General features: G+C 39.1%; 1 protein-coding gene across 3 annotated transcripts in view; it reads left to right on the top strand.

Annotated features, from left to right (window-relative positions):
* The window catches only part of PTPRN2 (protein tyrosine phosphatase receptor type N2), a 1,143,575-nt gene that overhangs the window by 498,373 nt on the left and 628,876 nt on the right, over positions 1–16,326 (top strand). For all 3 annotated transcript variants that reach the window (XM_075062204.1, XM_075062202.1, XM_075062203.1), the window contains exons 7-9: positions 7,499–7,753; positions 9,264–9,304; positions 11,318–11,709. In XM_075062204.1, coding sequence (XP_074918305.1) covers positions 7,499–7,753; positions 9,264–9,304; positions 11,318–11,709 — 688 coding nt within the window. The remainder of the gene's footprint in view (positions 1–7,498; positions 7,754–9,263; positions 9,305–11,317; positions 11,710–16,326) is intronic.

Raw genomic sequence — 16,326 nt, 5'->3', positions numbered from 1 at the left:
GCCCATTGGCAACTGCCATTAACAAAAATCCCCAACTGCTGGAGATGGGACACTAAATAGGGAGGGCAGAGAATTCTTTCCCAGGTATTGGCCTGGCGGGTCTTGCCCACATGCTCAGGATCTAACTGATTGCCATCTTTGGGGTTGGGAAGGCATTTCCCCCCAGGTCAGATTGCCACAGACCGTGGGGGTTTCGCCTTCCTCTGCAGCATGGGGTACAGGTCACTTGCATGTTTAAAATAGTGTAAATGATGGATTCTCTGTAACCTGAAGTCTCTAAACTGTGATTTGAAAGCTTCAGTAACTCAGCCAGAGGTTAGGGGTCTATTTCAGGAGTTGGTGGGTGAGGTTCTGTGGCCTGCAGTGTGCAGGAGGTCAGAGTAAGTGATCACGGTGGTCCCTTCTGACCTTAAAGTCTACAAGGAAGATTTGCACCGAGGGCAATAGTTATATAACTGTGGAGAGATTTTGTTTCTTCTCTTGTTTTTCCCCTTTCTCCTCTGAATCTGCCATCTCTCCCTGCTCCTAATCTTCCTCCAATCTTGCTGGTTCTGTGGGCTTTCTGTACACATGCAAGCTGCCAGACCATTCTTCTTCTTCAGTCAGTCAAATCATCAGCATTCCCTACTTTCCCTGACATACATGGTCAAAGTGTCAACCACAGAAGTGCTCACATATTAAACACAGCACAGGACAGTGACTTGAGCTGGTGTCCCTACTCTGGCCACATGTTTCAGAAGTCGGGAAGGGAGAGAACATGTTTGGCAGAACAACAAAGAATGGCTTGAGCAGATCATCAGTGAGAGTTGGTGGGAAACAAGAGGAGGTTAACTAGGGAGCGAGAGGGAGACACTCATGCACAGGAAAAGGCCTGGGCATGTTCTTAAACCACTCCTAACTAACAGGTTTGCTCGGGCGTGGTGTGATTTGAGCGGGCCTTGGCTTTGGAGACAAAGTCCAATTGTTAAGTAAAAACCTGCCAACTGCACAAGCGCAGTGCAAGTTAGCCCAGCTTTGTCCAGACTAGTTTGATTCATGAATCATTACATTTTTATTAATAATAATAAAGTTTTCTTGTTTAAAGTGCAAAAAGCCATTTGAAAATACCCCAACTATCCCAAAAAAACAAACTCTCCTCATCAGAAGAAAGTCCATAGAACAAATAAAAAGCTAAAAGAATAAACAGCCAAAGTACTCTGGTCTCCACAGACAGAAATCCTTTAAAGAGGGTCTTTACTGGAAGGAGTACCAAGCTCTAAGTTATATAACCACAGCCTGGAGTTCTGGGATCTGAGTCTGTGTGCTGGTAGTCCTTTGATTATCATAGGTACGGAGCCTGTGGTGTATATATCTGGGCACAGCAATGAATCTTCTAACATCCACCCACCAGCAAGCAAAGGAAAGCTACGAAGTGCGGCCAGGGCCAGCTCTAGGTTTTCTGCCGCCCCAAGCAAAAAATTTTTTGGCTGCCCTCCACCCCAGCCCTGGGCTCCCCCTCACGCTCCCCTGCTGCCCCAGCCCTGGGCTCCCTCCACCACCCGCACTCCCTGCTGCCCTAGCTCTGGGCTCTCTCCTTTCCCCCCAACCAGTGCCCTGCTCCCACCTGCACTCCCCTGCCGCCCCAGCCCTGGGCTCTCCCCACAACCTGCACCCTCCTGCTGTTCCAGCCCAGGGTTACTGGTAACTCGCTCCCAGGGCGGGTCATTCAGCAGGAATTTTGGATGTGCACAGAACACAGACAGGATTGGTTCCCATATGGTTACAGAAAAATGGAACATTTTTCAGCTTGTGTGATTGGAGGATATCTGGATGCATATTATAAGACTGTCCTCCATAAATGAGGAAAAGTTGAGATGCCTTTATTATTCTTTTGTTCCACTTTTTGTTTCCATGGGGAATTTGCCAAGGCAATATTACTGTCTTCCTTTTAAACAAATAAAACTTTTTTTTTTTAAAAGGGCAATAGCTGTTCAAAATAGCAATTCCAGTTCAAAATACCAGTGGGAAGCATTTCTTGCTTCTTCATTTCTTATCCTACTTTTTCTTCAGCAAGTTACAGTGGATCAGTATATTTGATTTGGGAGAAATGAAGTAACAGCAGACCAAATTGAGCTTGAGCACTCCTGAATTTTGAGGGTGTTCAAATCTGGAAGGCAGGTGCTAGACTCCCTTTCTGAATATTAGCTAAATCTGGAAAGGAAAAGTCAATTTCTGCTTCCATGGCTCAGACATGAAAATCCTCCTACGTGCCTGGTACAGTATCTAAAGCTGCCGAGATCCCCTAGCAGAGCCTCCCCTCCCTTACTTTTCATTTTAAATTCTATTGGGATCCACGTACCTCGCTTGCTAGGCTTCAGATAGAGAGAGGCACTGTCCATTTAGTCCACCCAATTTCTTCTTTGTGGGCTGCAAGGTGAGGTCACACCGGTATCCCTAATGCAGTCTGGGGAAGTCTTCTAAAGGGGACGTCTGGGGCAAAGCCTTCTACTCCTTGGGCACACTTGTTCTCCATTCCCAGTGCCACCCCTTTTGACTCACAGCATGGCTCAGCTACCTCACTCTCTACCTTTCCCTTTTCTGTTGATAGCAGCCAGGGATTGCAGGGAAATGTAGTTCTTTCCCTGTTCCAGGGCTGGCTCTATAGGCAGGGAGCTAGGCAAGGAACTACAGTTCCCAGGGTCCCATGGGTTCTCAGCTCCCATGCTGGATCCCCAGCTGCTCTGTGGCTCTGCTTCTGCAGGGTTGTGAGAGGAGAGGAAGTGAGTTAAAAAAAAAAAAAAGGGTGGCGAAAATGATACCCCTTGGAAATGTGCCGCCCCAAGCACCTGCTTGTTTTGCTGGTGCCCAGAGCCGGCCCTGAGTGCAGCGTCATGCCACAATGTGCCCTTTTTGCTACTGAGTGTGTGCAGACTTCTCCAAACATACGTTGTGAGCTCGTGTAGGGAAACCGTACATTACAGTGCCAGAAGAAGCTGAGGCGTATTTTGATGGAGGGGAGATGCATTTACACATAGGTCTTGCTAACGGGCTGCCATGCACAAATCCAGCTGACTTATTTTCCTGATCTTGGCAATGGAGCCAAGTCCACCTGACACATAGGTTAAGCTCCCTCCTCTGCAGGAGAGCTGTGATCAAAGAGGAGTGAGGTGGCTTCAGCCCTTCTCTGTCAGACCTGGAGGATGTGTGCAGCTCCCTCTCCAGGAGACCACCACTTCTGACCTGAGGGGGCCCAGAACACATTTTGTCTGAGCAGATAGCTACAGAACGGAGCCACTGGGATCACTTCTGATTCTACCCAGTATTGGGGAGAGGAAGAGTGATATGGGCACCCAGAAGTTTACGCATGTGCACACACGTGCACGCACACACATATGCTACCGTCTGTATTACAATATCCACTAACTGCTGGCCCTCTTTTTCCTTGTTTTAGGAAATTGATAAGGACTAACTGAAATTCCCAAAAGGGTTTCAATAAATATGAGACCTAACACAGATGTCTAGAAATTCCCCTTATTGTATTTCAAAGAGGCTCCTCATCTTATCAGCTGAAAATGATGTACCAGAATGGCTGTGTGCCAGCACAAGTGGGGAAAATGTCCATGTTTAAAATGAACAAAAACACTTCACGGCATATTTATTAGTCCCAGGTAGATACACAAGCTTTCTCCGCAGACCTTTTCACAAAGCAACTCATTTTCACCAGCTTGCATTGACTGTCTGGACAGATCTCTGCTGGTGCTCCTTTTGGCATACTTAACCCATCACATTCCTCAAATTCCTCAGCACTGGCTCTGCTCTGCAACTCTTCTGGTTTTTTAATAGATAGGACAGTGGTTGTTCAATAATGGTAGCATACAATACTGTAATGCCTAGCGTTTGTCAAGTTCGAAGTCAGCGCTGACATGATGCTGTTTTTCAGGCGTTGTTCTTTTTGATGAACAGTTTCCTGGTGACATTGGCTAGATTGGGAATAGTGGCATCAGAGGGAGGCAGGAAGCTTCTCTTTTTCTGGTTTATTCAATGAACCAGAAGGACCTGTAGAGAGCCTGTTAGTGGAGTCTGGAGCAGGGCCTGTGGCCATTCATATTCTCTTGTGTGATTTCTCTTGCCTTTATTTCTATTTTGCGATTGAGACTGTGCATTGTTATCAGCTATGAACCTATGGAACTGGACTGCGGAGATAAGACTTTGCTAGATAATAGACACAAAGAAAAGAAGAGAGCTTGGAAAAAGTAAAGTGAAATTGAAATGACAAGATTATGTTAGCAATTTTTTGTTCAGTAACTAAGTTACTGATTTGGCAGCTGGTTCTGATGTGAGGACATTAATCTGCGCTTTAGAAAAATACAAGAATATTACGTTCCTATCACATTTTTAATTAGCTGTGGCCTGAACCAAAACCCTAGATCTCAACTTTTGGGTCTGGATCTGAATGTCATGGCTGGTCAGGACCTGTCTGGAGTAGAACCTAATCCTGGACAGACAGAGATTAAAGTCTCCTGGGGCCCAGCACCAGTTTGAACTTGGAAACCCCCCTGACTTCCTTGGTTTACAGCAAGAACTTAAACCACATGAAATTACCACTGTCTTCTACCAGACTTATGTTGTTTTTCTTAATTAAATGAACATACTTTATACTCATTTTTGTTCAATGAAATAAACCTTACACACTTTTTGCTAGGATTTAGGAGCCTGCATCATGTTTACTTTCAGTGAGACTGGAGCATCTAAGTGCCTAAATCACTTTTTAAAATGAGACTTAGGCTTCTGAGGCATTTTTGAAAATTTTACCCTAAGTCTAATTTTTTGGTACAATTACTTTTAATGTCTAGGAGGTCAAAGTCCCTGAGTCGAGTTTGCTCATTGTACTGTGGAGGCGGCTTTTAACTCTTTTGAGCGCTGAAAATAAACATTCAGCATTTATGTGTGTGCTAGAAAGGCAGAAGTAGATACTTAGTGTAATCTACATGATAGAAAGAGTTGACGGCAATTTGTAAATTTCACTTTTCTCTTTGGGGAAAGGTGCAGAAAATGCATAAAATGGTCATGAAAACCTTCAAAGTCTTGATAGTACAGAGATTACACATGAATTCATGGTCAAAAACCACTGGAAAACAGTCATTGATTTTATTGTAGGTTTCCATTGTTCTTTTTATAGATTCACTTATGTCATGCAATCATGCATAGTGTTTCAAACATACTTGTTTTGTGGCATGTATGTATATATCGACATACTTGAAAAGCTTTTTTGGTTGTGAATTGCAACTGACATTTAGTCTATTCTTCCCTGTTTGGTTTATTTGCTTCCTCTTCATCATTTCAGATGTTGTTCCTGATCATTTTCATCTAGCTATACAAACAATGCACAACTCAGAAGTGATGCCTAAACTGACACATGGCAATTACATTGATTTGGTACTATTATTAAATCTGTGTAATATCGTGTCCCACATTACCATCCTTAGTGTTGTTTTTTTTAATGGCTCATCTTCCGAGCTAACTGTTGAGCTTCTAATCTTGCAGAAAGCTTCTGGGACTCATCCTGGCTAAGTTTGACTAAAGTTTTTTTGATTTCTGCATGCCCATGCAAAGAAACCTAGATTCATCTGTTGTTTTAGAATACCCAGCTGAAGAAAGGCATTTAATAATTTTTTGTATTGGTTTTTAATAATATTAGGTATTCATTTCCTGATGGTGAGTGGATGCCAGTAGTAAACTCTGTATAAGCCAAACATTTGTAACAGTTGTACAATATTATGCAGCACTCTTCAAATGTAGGTCGCAATTCTACCTCCTTTTCTTACTTTGAGTAGAAACTTACTGCACAGGTTCTTCCATTAATGCAAGGCATATACACTAGGCACCTCAATGGGCTGCTTTAATCTTGTTTGGAGGTATAGAATATACTTTTCAACACAACTTTTTAAAGCAATTTATAACTCTTTTTTGAGATGTCAGTGTTTCCGTGTTGTTTTTCCTACCTGATACGACAGGCCTAAAAATGCCTGTTTTGCAAACAGAGAGAGACAGAGACACAGACACACAAAAGCAAACTGTACAGTGAATTAATGAGACAGAATGGGTGAGGTATTATCTTTTATTGGATGAATTTTTGTTGGTGAAAGAGACAAGCTTACATGGAGCTCTTCTTCAGGTAAACTGGTGAATTAGCAGTCAGTATTGATAAGCATAAAAGAGATCACATGGCTGAAAAATGGTTTCTGAGACCATAGGAAACCTTTAATTAAGTGAGGCATCTCCAAGGGAGATTTGAAGAAGGTCTGCAGAGTCCTCAGCCCAGTGGCAATGAAGTGTAAGTGGACAGTCAAATAAAAGCTCTTTTTCCGGAAGCTCATTGCCTCATTTTTGCGGATGTCCAAATGTATCCTTCTAGTTTAACTCATCTCTAACCTTGAAATTCTGTGTGGTAACACTTCCTAAAGCACAGTGTTTGTCCTCCTTTGTAAACATAGAACTAAAAGATCCAATCCATCTCCCTTGTCTCCTGCTGCCTGAAATGTCATCTTCCGTTTGCTTTCCTCAATGTAACTGATAAAAATATTTTCCTCTATTCTGTCAATGGCTGACAAGTCAAAGGAGCATTTAGGTAGAATTCTCATTTGACAAGACTTTTTGTTTCTTCTTGCTGAATATGGTCTAGAAAATGTGTCAATTTCATATTATGGTATAAAACACTTGTGGATGGATAAGAGCTTTTTGATGAAAGGATAAGATATCAGATTTTCCCGCTCCAAAAATTTGAATAATGTTTTAGCTACTTCCCATATTTAAAAGATTAACAAATATATAAATAAATGATCACACCATAAAGTGTGTTTATCCAAAATTCTTATCCTTAGCTATCGCTTACTTAAGTAATTATACCCATACCATTTATTGACTAGACAAGACTTGTATTATAAAAAGTGGCTCAACAGTTGATTCATAGAATGGTGGCTAGAGCTGAATCATACACCATCTGACACAATATTCCCTACATGTAATAGGAGTCATCATGCCTGTGCTATTTTAATGGATTCAAATAAATAACCATCAACCTACCTTAACATTTATCTTAATTGACTACTATTGTCAACTCACTTACAGTCACATTAAATCAGCTTAGATTGGAAAAGTGTGATGATTCTTGGTGCAAAGAAAAACAGCAACAATTTTGTCCTAGAGACGTGAGTGCAGCTAACTAAGCCATACTGACTTCTATCCTTCAGCATCTGTGTCAAGCTGGTCATGCACCAGGAACTGAAAGCCTCCTTTCTGAAACAAAGGGCACTTCCTATGCAATGCAGTCATCTGTCATCAGACTAAGATGGGGCTCACCAAATTCAGCCTTTTGGTGTACTATTATAATGTTTCCATAAGTGGAAAGGATGTCTTACATTTTCCTGAAAATATTATAAACATATAGCACTTGCACAACGTTTCTCTCTTGCATGTAAATAAATCCAGTGATCATGTTGGTGATTTTTTTTTGACTCAGAAACATTTATTCAGGATATACTGAAAGACCTGAAGAAACACAAGGTGAACGTGGATAATCTTAGCCCACTGGAGCTTGATGAGATGGCCGAAATTATTGCTGACGCCATTCAAATTGTTGATGTGGCAGAAGAAAAGCAAAATGGAGCTGGAAAGTTTGAAGGAGAGAGATCAGAAGCAGAAGTCAAGGAAGTGGATGCACAAAGAGGAGTAGATTATGAGACTGGATTAATGGATGCCATTGTTAACATACAAGGTACTAGACCAAAAAGATAAATATGACAAAAAGCAATTTATAGTCATTTTCCTCTTTATTTTAACTGCAGTAGTATGGTCTCAACCTCTCTCTCTTATTCATTGATTTTTTAAAAAGACAGGGAGGGAGATTTTTTGTATTTTTTGCTAGAGGTCAGGTAGGTTTCAGTCTTCAAATTTGCTTTTTACAGAGCAGATATGTATTCAAGGGAAAAGTGGCTATTTGTGAGCTCTGGATCTTCAAGCTCCATAAACAGGATAAAAAGTAAATTGTTCTATGTTATTGGGCCTATTTTCTCATTCTTAAGAATGAGATGTTTAAACAAAATGATAATAAAAAGCATTCTTTTTGTTCCAAGAGTCTTAAATATAATTTTAAATATATAAATGATAAAGCAAAAAAAATTACCCTATTTTGTTTGACAAGTAATCATTTTTTTGTGTACCATAAATGCATGTAGACGAAAGTCTCAGGCAAGCAAATATATACAAGCAACTTCTTCCTCTTTCTGCTCAGGAAACTAAGGAGATTCATTATACTTATTTGCTTGTGTTTGAGCACAGATTTTTGGTGGCCCAGTAATCAGTAATCCTGCTACTGTGGTTGCCATTAAAAACTCTACATTTACTATGCAGAAGGATATGATATATTACAGTTTCTCCATGTATGGCAGAAAATGCTGCAGTATCTCAGATACTACCATTGTGTGGTATTTTGTGGCAAATGTTGACTTTTAAGTTACTATCTTTTATTTGTTTGTTTGTTTATTAATGGGAACAAGACTCTTGACAGTAGAAGTATAGCCCAAATACCTACTAATATGGATTTAAGGAACTTATGATTTGTTATGATCACTACTGTGTCTGGTTTAAAATGAAACAGTCCTATGGATTTGTCCTGAGTCACACTGGGACAAATTACTGAGATACAATTTTTATTCTTTTTGTCTAAGAAGAACCACTGACTTCAGACAGTGATGTGATTGCAAAGAATGACTATAATTTAACTGCAGTATGTGGTTCATTTCTGAAGTCTCTGCGGCATGTACAGAAATAAGTTTTTTTGGTTCCTGCATAATAAAATAGTCGTATCAGCATCTATCAACCAAAAAGTGCGCGCACAATGAATATGTTGCTGCTGTTTGTTTATGTATATAATTATGATACTGCTGCTATATAGAGTCATTTTATTGATTTTTTTCCTTAGGCATTGGTAAACAGTGGTAATATAATAAGCAATACCACTGCATTAGTTAGCATAATACACTGCTAATTTGACTCTAATTGTACTGTTTCTATTAACATTGCATTGGTTTGCTGTCTAAATGCAGCTAAAAGAACAAAACTGAACTACCCTTTTTACTTTATCCTTTCAACTAGAACATCGTAATGTTTAATCTCTAGTAAAGACGCTGTCATTAAAAAGTAGAGCAAGCCCATGAGTAGTCTTTGTTTTAAAAACAAAGTTCTGTATTTTATAACCACATATATACCCTGTTCATGTCCTACAGATAATAGAGGACATGAAGAAGATGCCAGAGCTGATAAAAAGGTAAAGTAAAGTTTGTTAAACCAAATATTCCACACTATCATGTCAATAATTATTTCTCTATAGTTTTATGTTGAGGCATAATGCCTCATCCCTAAAAAATAAAACATTCAAATGGATATAATTCTTATTTATTTACAAAATGTACCTACTCTGATTTATACATGGATGTACAAAAATTGAATAGACATTTAATTAAAATTTAACTAAACTGAGAACCAGAAGAAAAATATCCCAATTTAGCATCCTCTCAAACAAAAGCTTGGGAAAAAGTCCTGAATGTCAGACAAACTCAGGCTCCCACAGGAACTGAATTCAAGCACTGAGGAATCTCACTGAAAATATCCTTTTACCAGTCCTTCGAATCTCAAATCTGGGGAATGCTAGCAATAGTGACTCAGGTGACATCTCCTGTTGAGACGGAATGTGAGTGAAGAGGCTTTCTCTGTGGAAACTTTTTAGCAGGAAAACTGATGAGACCTTAAATCTCAAGGATTCAAAATTGACTTCTATTAATTGAGTCTCTGTATCATCATTCTTTCACCTCCCCATGTGCGGATAAAATCTGCTCAAACCGATGAACATGAGAGGAGAGATTTTCATGACTCATCCTCTTCTGGACAGAAAAACCAGGATCCAGAAAGACAAATTGACCCCAGACTGTGACACTAGACTTGGGCTGTCAGCTAAGCAGCAAATTTGAGGATATTTTTGTGAGCCTTGGCTCAGAACTTGGGCACTTAATTCATTCACTAGTCCTTTTGAGTACCATTGATTCTTTTTCTGGGTTGGATGGAGAAAAATAAACTCAGAGAAGAGTTTTGGCAAACCAAAGTGAGAAATTCTATGTGATGTACTATGTCAACTGTCAGGTTGTAGCTAGATCTACCTTAGTTTGTCAAGAAGCTGTCCATGGTGTGTTTATAACCAGGTCTCACCAACAGCTGTCCATACACCAGGCAAGAAGAATACACTAGTGGACCAGTTCAGCTGGAATTTCAACCATCCACACAAAAGTGCTGCACTTGCTGTTTCACCAATGGGGTATACCACAAATAGATCTTTCAGCAATACTTTGAATAGGAGTGGTGACAGAATGAAATACAGCAAGAGAACTTTACATGGGGTTCATAAGTAACCAGGCACCACTCTCTGAGATAGCCCTAGATATAGAAAAAAATTATGTAATGAACGTAGCCCCCTCTGTGAGTTTTCCATTAATATGCCTTGATTTTACTAACTGGTTCCTTATTTGACTTCATTAGACACATCAATTTTATGATCAAATCACAGCTTATGGATTGCTCACAAACTACTTACCACAACAATTTGCTAGAGACAATTCACTATTCATGCAGAGTAATTGGACACCTAAGTCACATGGTATTATTTCTGCTCCTGATGTGCCATCTCCTAAAAAGCTTTGCAGATATTTTCAGTACCGACGCTCATGCAAATACATATTTGTAAAAGTAATTTGCATCATTTCTCATTTTCTTGAGGATAAAATTTTACTCTCATCAATTTTCACAAAACACAAACATAAGGGACTATAAATACTACCATATATTGAATTTAAGATTTTGTTTTCAAACAAATATTTCTGCAATCTTTTTTTGCCATATTCTCCCAATTCTGTTCTAAGATGTCTCAGAGAACAAAGATTGACAAGCTGAAAAGAGACGTTTCATTTTGAAACAGTATAAGTCCTATAGTTAAGTTAACACTCGAGTCTGACTTTGCATATAAATCTTGTAACACTATAGACCCTCTCTCAATATAGTGGAAGCTTTCAGGATTCTTTTCATATTGTGCTATAGTTTTATTTTCATAATGTAAATATATTTACATATACTTTTTCTTCATATAAACAATTCCTGCAAACACTTATTTGCATGAGTAGTCCCAATCACATGAGTAAGGGTTTGCAGGACTGGGTCCAGGCATTGTATGTGATAAGTAGACCCATACCTCCATCTGTTTAATGTTACAAACAGCTCTGTTCTTTTAATACAGGAGAACACTTTGGGTGTAAAACAAATGGACTTCTCGAATGAGAGTGCATTAACTGAAAATCTGCCAAATAAGCCTACTTCTGAAGAGTCCTTTAAGACTGAAACCAAAAAATCAGAAGACTCAGATTCTTCTTCTTCCTCAGAAGAAGAAATGAAGGTTGGTGTTGAAAATGTAAAGAGTGAGACTTTCTCAAGGGAACTGGCAGCTGAGAAGAAAACTGAATCTGAACCTGACTCTAAAGAGCTAACTAAGATCCACTACTGGATTAAGAATTCTTTGATGCGGGATGAAAGTGCCTATGAAGAACCTCAAAAAAAGATGGGAGAAGGCCTACAGCTAGAAGAGAAGTCTTCTGAGGAGAAGGAATATGGCTATATTGTGACAGAGAAAGAGTAAGTGTAGTAGCAAACTTGAATTGCATTTTTTAAAATGGGGAAATGTAGACTGGTTGTAACTGATGAAATATGAATGTAAAAGAGGAAGATGCTATTTACTGTGCCACTTTTTGACACATCAGAAACACTTTGTTGGCAGCCAGCTCAGTCCTTTGATGGAAATATAAGAGAGTAGAGCTGCCATTCTGTCTGTGGAGAAGATATACAATATGTAGGCCCTTTTCGCTTGGTCCTCTGATGTCCGCATGATCTGCACAATATGTCAGTCAGTGTATTTATGGTTAAGGATGTGCGCTTTAAATATTTGACTTCAAAGTAGTCTAAATATCACTGCCTGAGTCATTCTTCAGAAAAATGATACACAGTAACAAAGCACAATATTTTCTCTGTGGTTCCATTTTGATCTGAAAATAGCACAATCCAAACATCATGTACAAAGCTAGCTGAGAATGAAAGACCTAATGATTTCAGGTCATGTAACTAATGAATTTGACATTTAATACTATACTTCAAAAAGACCGCACTTTTTTTTTCCCGATGTGAAACACAGGGCTTTAAAGAGGAGAAAAGCATTTGGAAGTTTAAAGTTTAGACTTTTCTTGTTTTACTTATTTCTTGACTAAAAGTTTGTTAGTGGCCTCCCTCAAGTGGTGTTGAAAATGATTAACTTCTAGTGTATAGGGGACAAATCTATGTTCAGGACCATTACAGAAAGTATGACTGAGACATCTGTAATGGTGCTGAAAATGGGTTTATCCCCTCCATATGAGCAGTTAAACCATTGTCTACAACAGTTGAGGAAGGGCCGAGAGGGGACACATTGCTGACAACCACTGCCAGCAATCTGTTATTTTCCTAGTGTACATAGGGCCCTAGATAGCAATTGGACAGTATCTGACAGAGAAGCACAAGGACAGTTTTGCTAAGGGTTTGAACAGAGTTGTTTTCTTGAATTTTGGTGCATTTGATTTTTTGCTTTTGGGGGTTAGGCAGTTAAGGAGTGGTTGGTAACTATTTCTGCTGGGAAGTGGTGATACATTAAAAAAATTATACATTTGAACAACTGTCATCTTTTCATATCTTTAGTACCTTTGCTATTGTATTAAGTTCTCACAGTATAAATCTTGGAATGATTGTTTGTAATGAACTAGTAGTAACAAACACCGTTGCCATGTTTTGAAAATGTAACAATATCCTCTACAATGGGATATCGCCATAAGTATGTGTTATGTTGGCATATATTCATACCTAGAGGGAGACATTGGCACTATAGCTAGAAAAATATTTAATCTACCTGCTTATCTGTACTACAAGTGGAAAAATGATTGGGTTCCATACAAGTTCAGAAAATCTGTTTTACATTTTACCCGTTATCCTTTGTACACATGCTTGTTTTATTTTTCTTTTAAAGTTTCCATTGAACTCTGAAACATTTAAACATTAAAAATGATAAAAAATATATATAATATAATAGAGTTCAAGAGCAGGGTTGAAATTTAAAGCCTATTTCTAATATGTCTGCATTTTGAAGCAATGTGCAACATGCAGCAGCTTCCCTGAATACTTTGCAGTTAGGACATTCACGGTTACAAAGCTAATATTAAGATTTAATTTATTTATCCCAGTAATAATTTGTACACAGTGCCTAAGTTTAGAATATTATAATATATAGTTTTTTCTTCTCCTCCCACGTAAAGGTATACATTGCCATTCTTAATATGTCAGGTTTTTTTTATTAGCCAAACTGTTTTGTAATGATGAAGCTTCATTTTTACAGCTGAAACCAGTAGTCAGCTGGCAAAAAATGAAAAAGCTCCTATATATTTATACATTGAGGATGTCAGCTTAATTTTTTTTACATTCTGATCTCAAAATGCAACTGAAAAGATTGCACTCAGTGGTATAGTTGACAGATGTCAGAGGTGATTCATTCAGTATTAGATTCTCAGGCTTCTTTAGTTTTGCAAGTGTGACCCAAGGAGATATTTATGATTATGGCATTGAACTCCTCAGATGACAGCTTTTAATTGTGCCACAAAGCAGAGATAATATTTCCATGTAATTCTTAAAGAAAAGATTCGTGATAGTTTAAAGACTTGTCATAATGGCAACCTGGTTGTCACTAGCAAGAACAATAGGTCACTCCTGCTGTTTCGTCTAGTGACCTTTCAGATGCTTAGAGCAGTACAATCCATACAAACCGTACTATCCATCTGGGCTAATCTTAGGAACAAATTGACTGTTTGTGTAGGCAATTGTCTAGAAAATCCTCTTGGGTGCTGCTTCAGCACTTTATTATGGTGAGAAACCAATCAAAATGGGTTATTTCCTTTATTTACTGTTTGTCCCCTTTAAAAAAAATTGGAACTACTTTTGTAAATGCTTTTTTTATATGGGATTTGTCCTTCCTGGAAGTGTAACTCTTTCTGCTAATTGTAGGTCTAGTCTATGACAAATTTACAAGAAGAAAAATAAGTTAAAGGAAGTTATTTTATTTTATATGTTTTTAACTTTGGTGCTATAATTATAAAAAATTCTCATATTATGACATGGATGCTCTGATAGGGACTCCAAAATTAAGGATAAAAAAGGATTTTGCCTTTGAGAGGGCTATTAAAAGCCCCCTTTTTCCCTTCTATTCAATAATGGAAAATTTCTTCTTAATAGAAAATGAAAATGCCAAAATAAAGTGCATTTTATCATATAGTTCGCTGAGAAGGAGAACGAAAGCTACATACCTTTTATCCTGTGGGAGTGTGCACTGGGTTGGGGACTAGGAGACAATGACCACCATTTTTTTTAATGGGTGCCTAAAGATAGGCTCCTACGTCCATTTTTAGGCATTCAGCAATAGGACTGGTTGGGAATTTTTTTTTAACAAGATAGTTTTCCATTAGAAAATGCTGGATTGTCAAAATTAAAACTTTTCATGAGAACATACCAGTTTTGACAAAACTTTCCTTAGGTGCCCAGTGGGATTTCTGGTCAAAATGAGAGAGCCATCCAAGAATAATCAATAATTTGGTGAAAACAAGAGAGTAAGGACTTTGAACCTAGGTCTTGTGCATCCCAGGAGTGTGCCCTAATCACTGAGCTAACTGCTATTCTGGCAAAGGGAAGTGTGGTCTTTCTCGCTCTATTTTTTTCACAAAAGACTTCAAAGGGTCTCAGTTCCATACTCTCATAAAACAGGACAAATTCTGAAATCTCAAAAAAAATTACGAAAGAAATTATTTCCCACCCAGCTCAACTCATCCACTTCTGTTGAAGTGATCGCAAGCTGCTGTATGCTCAGTAGTTTGGATTATCAGTCTTTGTACAAGTTCAGACGTATGCCAACTTTGAACATCCATTTTTTAAAATATTGGTCCATGAGTTCAAATCTCAACTCTTCTGCAGATTGGCCTTAATAATTCTGTGTGCTTCACAGCCTTTATTATTAAGCCAGGCATTAGGTGTCATTTGCCCCATTTTTTATTTGGAGTATGATTCTGGGAGATTGCACAAGATTACTCTGAGAATAGATTTCATCTATTCGTCATCAGAAGACCACCGTGATGGATATCCACTTCCCATATTGAAAAAGCACAACCCCATCCCCAGAACCTAGGGAGGCAAAAAAAGCACAGAGTTATTACAGAAGGATAGTAGGTAATCATCAGACATATGTGAATGGTATGTATACTGCATGTAACCCTTCTACCAGGTGATGCCGGGTCCAATATCTAGAGGTTCCTCTTAACAAGACAAAGCCCCCACCAGTAAACTGGAAAAACTGAACACCTCCACTTGCCCCCACTAAGAGCCAATGCATTCCCACTCACAATGACTGAATCTGTGTAACAAAAGAAAGCTCCTAATAAGAGTGAGAGGGAACCCAGCATTAATTTGGGAAAACATTGCAACAGTGACTTGAAAGTACAAAACCAATAAGTGAAACACCCACCCCACAGTGTCTTAGGAAGTGTCCTTTTTCTTGTTTTCCCACCTTATGGTGTGAACACCCCAGAGACAAGTTTCTCTTTAACATGCTGCTCCCCTTTTCCCTCCGCTCCACCCCACTCCAGTTTGTTATCCAAGGTCAGCAACGTCCCCACAGTCCAGGGATCATAGAATCATAGACTTTAAGGTCAGAAGGGACCATTAGGATCGTCTAGTCTGACCTCCTCTACAACATAGGCCACAGAATCTCACCCACCCACTCCTGTATCAAACCCCTAACCCGTGTCTGAGCTACTGAAGTACTCAAATCGTGGTTTAAGGACTTCAAGGTACAGAGAATCCTCCAGTAAGTGACCCATACCCCATGCTGCAGAGGAAGACGAAAAAACCCCAGGGCCTCTGCCAATCTGCCCTGGAGGAAAATTCCTTCCTGACCCCAAATATGGCGATCAGCTAAACCCTAAGCATGTGGGAAAGACTCACCAGCCAGACACCCAGGAAAGAATTCTCTGTAGTAACTCAGATCACACCCCATCTAACATCCCATCACAGGCCATTAGGCATATTTACCCCTAGTAGGCAAAGATCAATTAATTGCCAAAATTAGGCTGTCCCATCATACCATCCCCTCCATAAACTTATCAAGCTTAGTCTTGAAGCCAGATATGTCTT

Source organism: Chelonoidis abingdonii, chromosome 2, assembly GCF_003597395.2.
Source record: "Chelonoidis abingdonii isolate Lonesome George chromosome 2, CheloAbing_2.0, whole genome shotgun sequence".
In the NCBI taxonomy this organism is placed as follows: Eukaryota; Metazoa; Chordata; order Testudines; family Testudinidae; genus Chelonoidis; species Chelonoidis abingdonii.
This window is presented reverse-complemented; position numbering and strand designations above follow the sequence as displayed.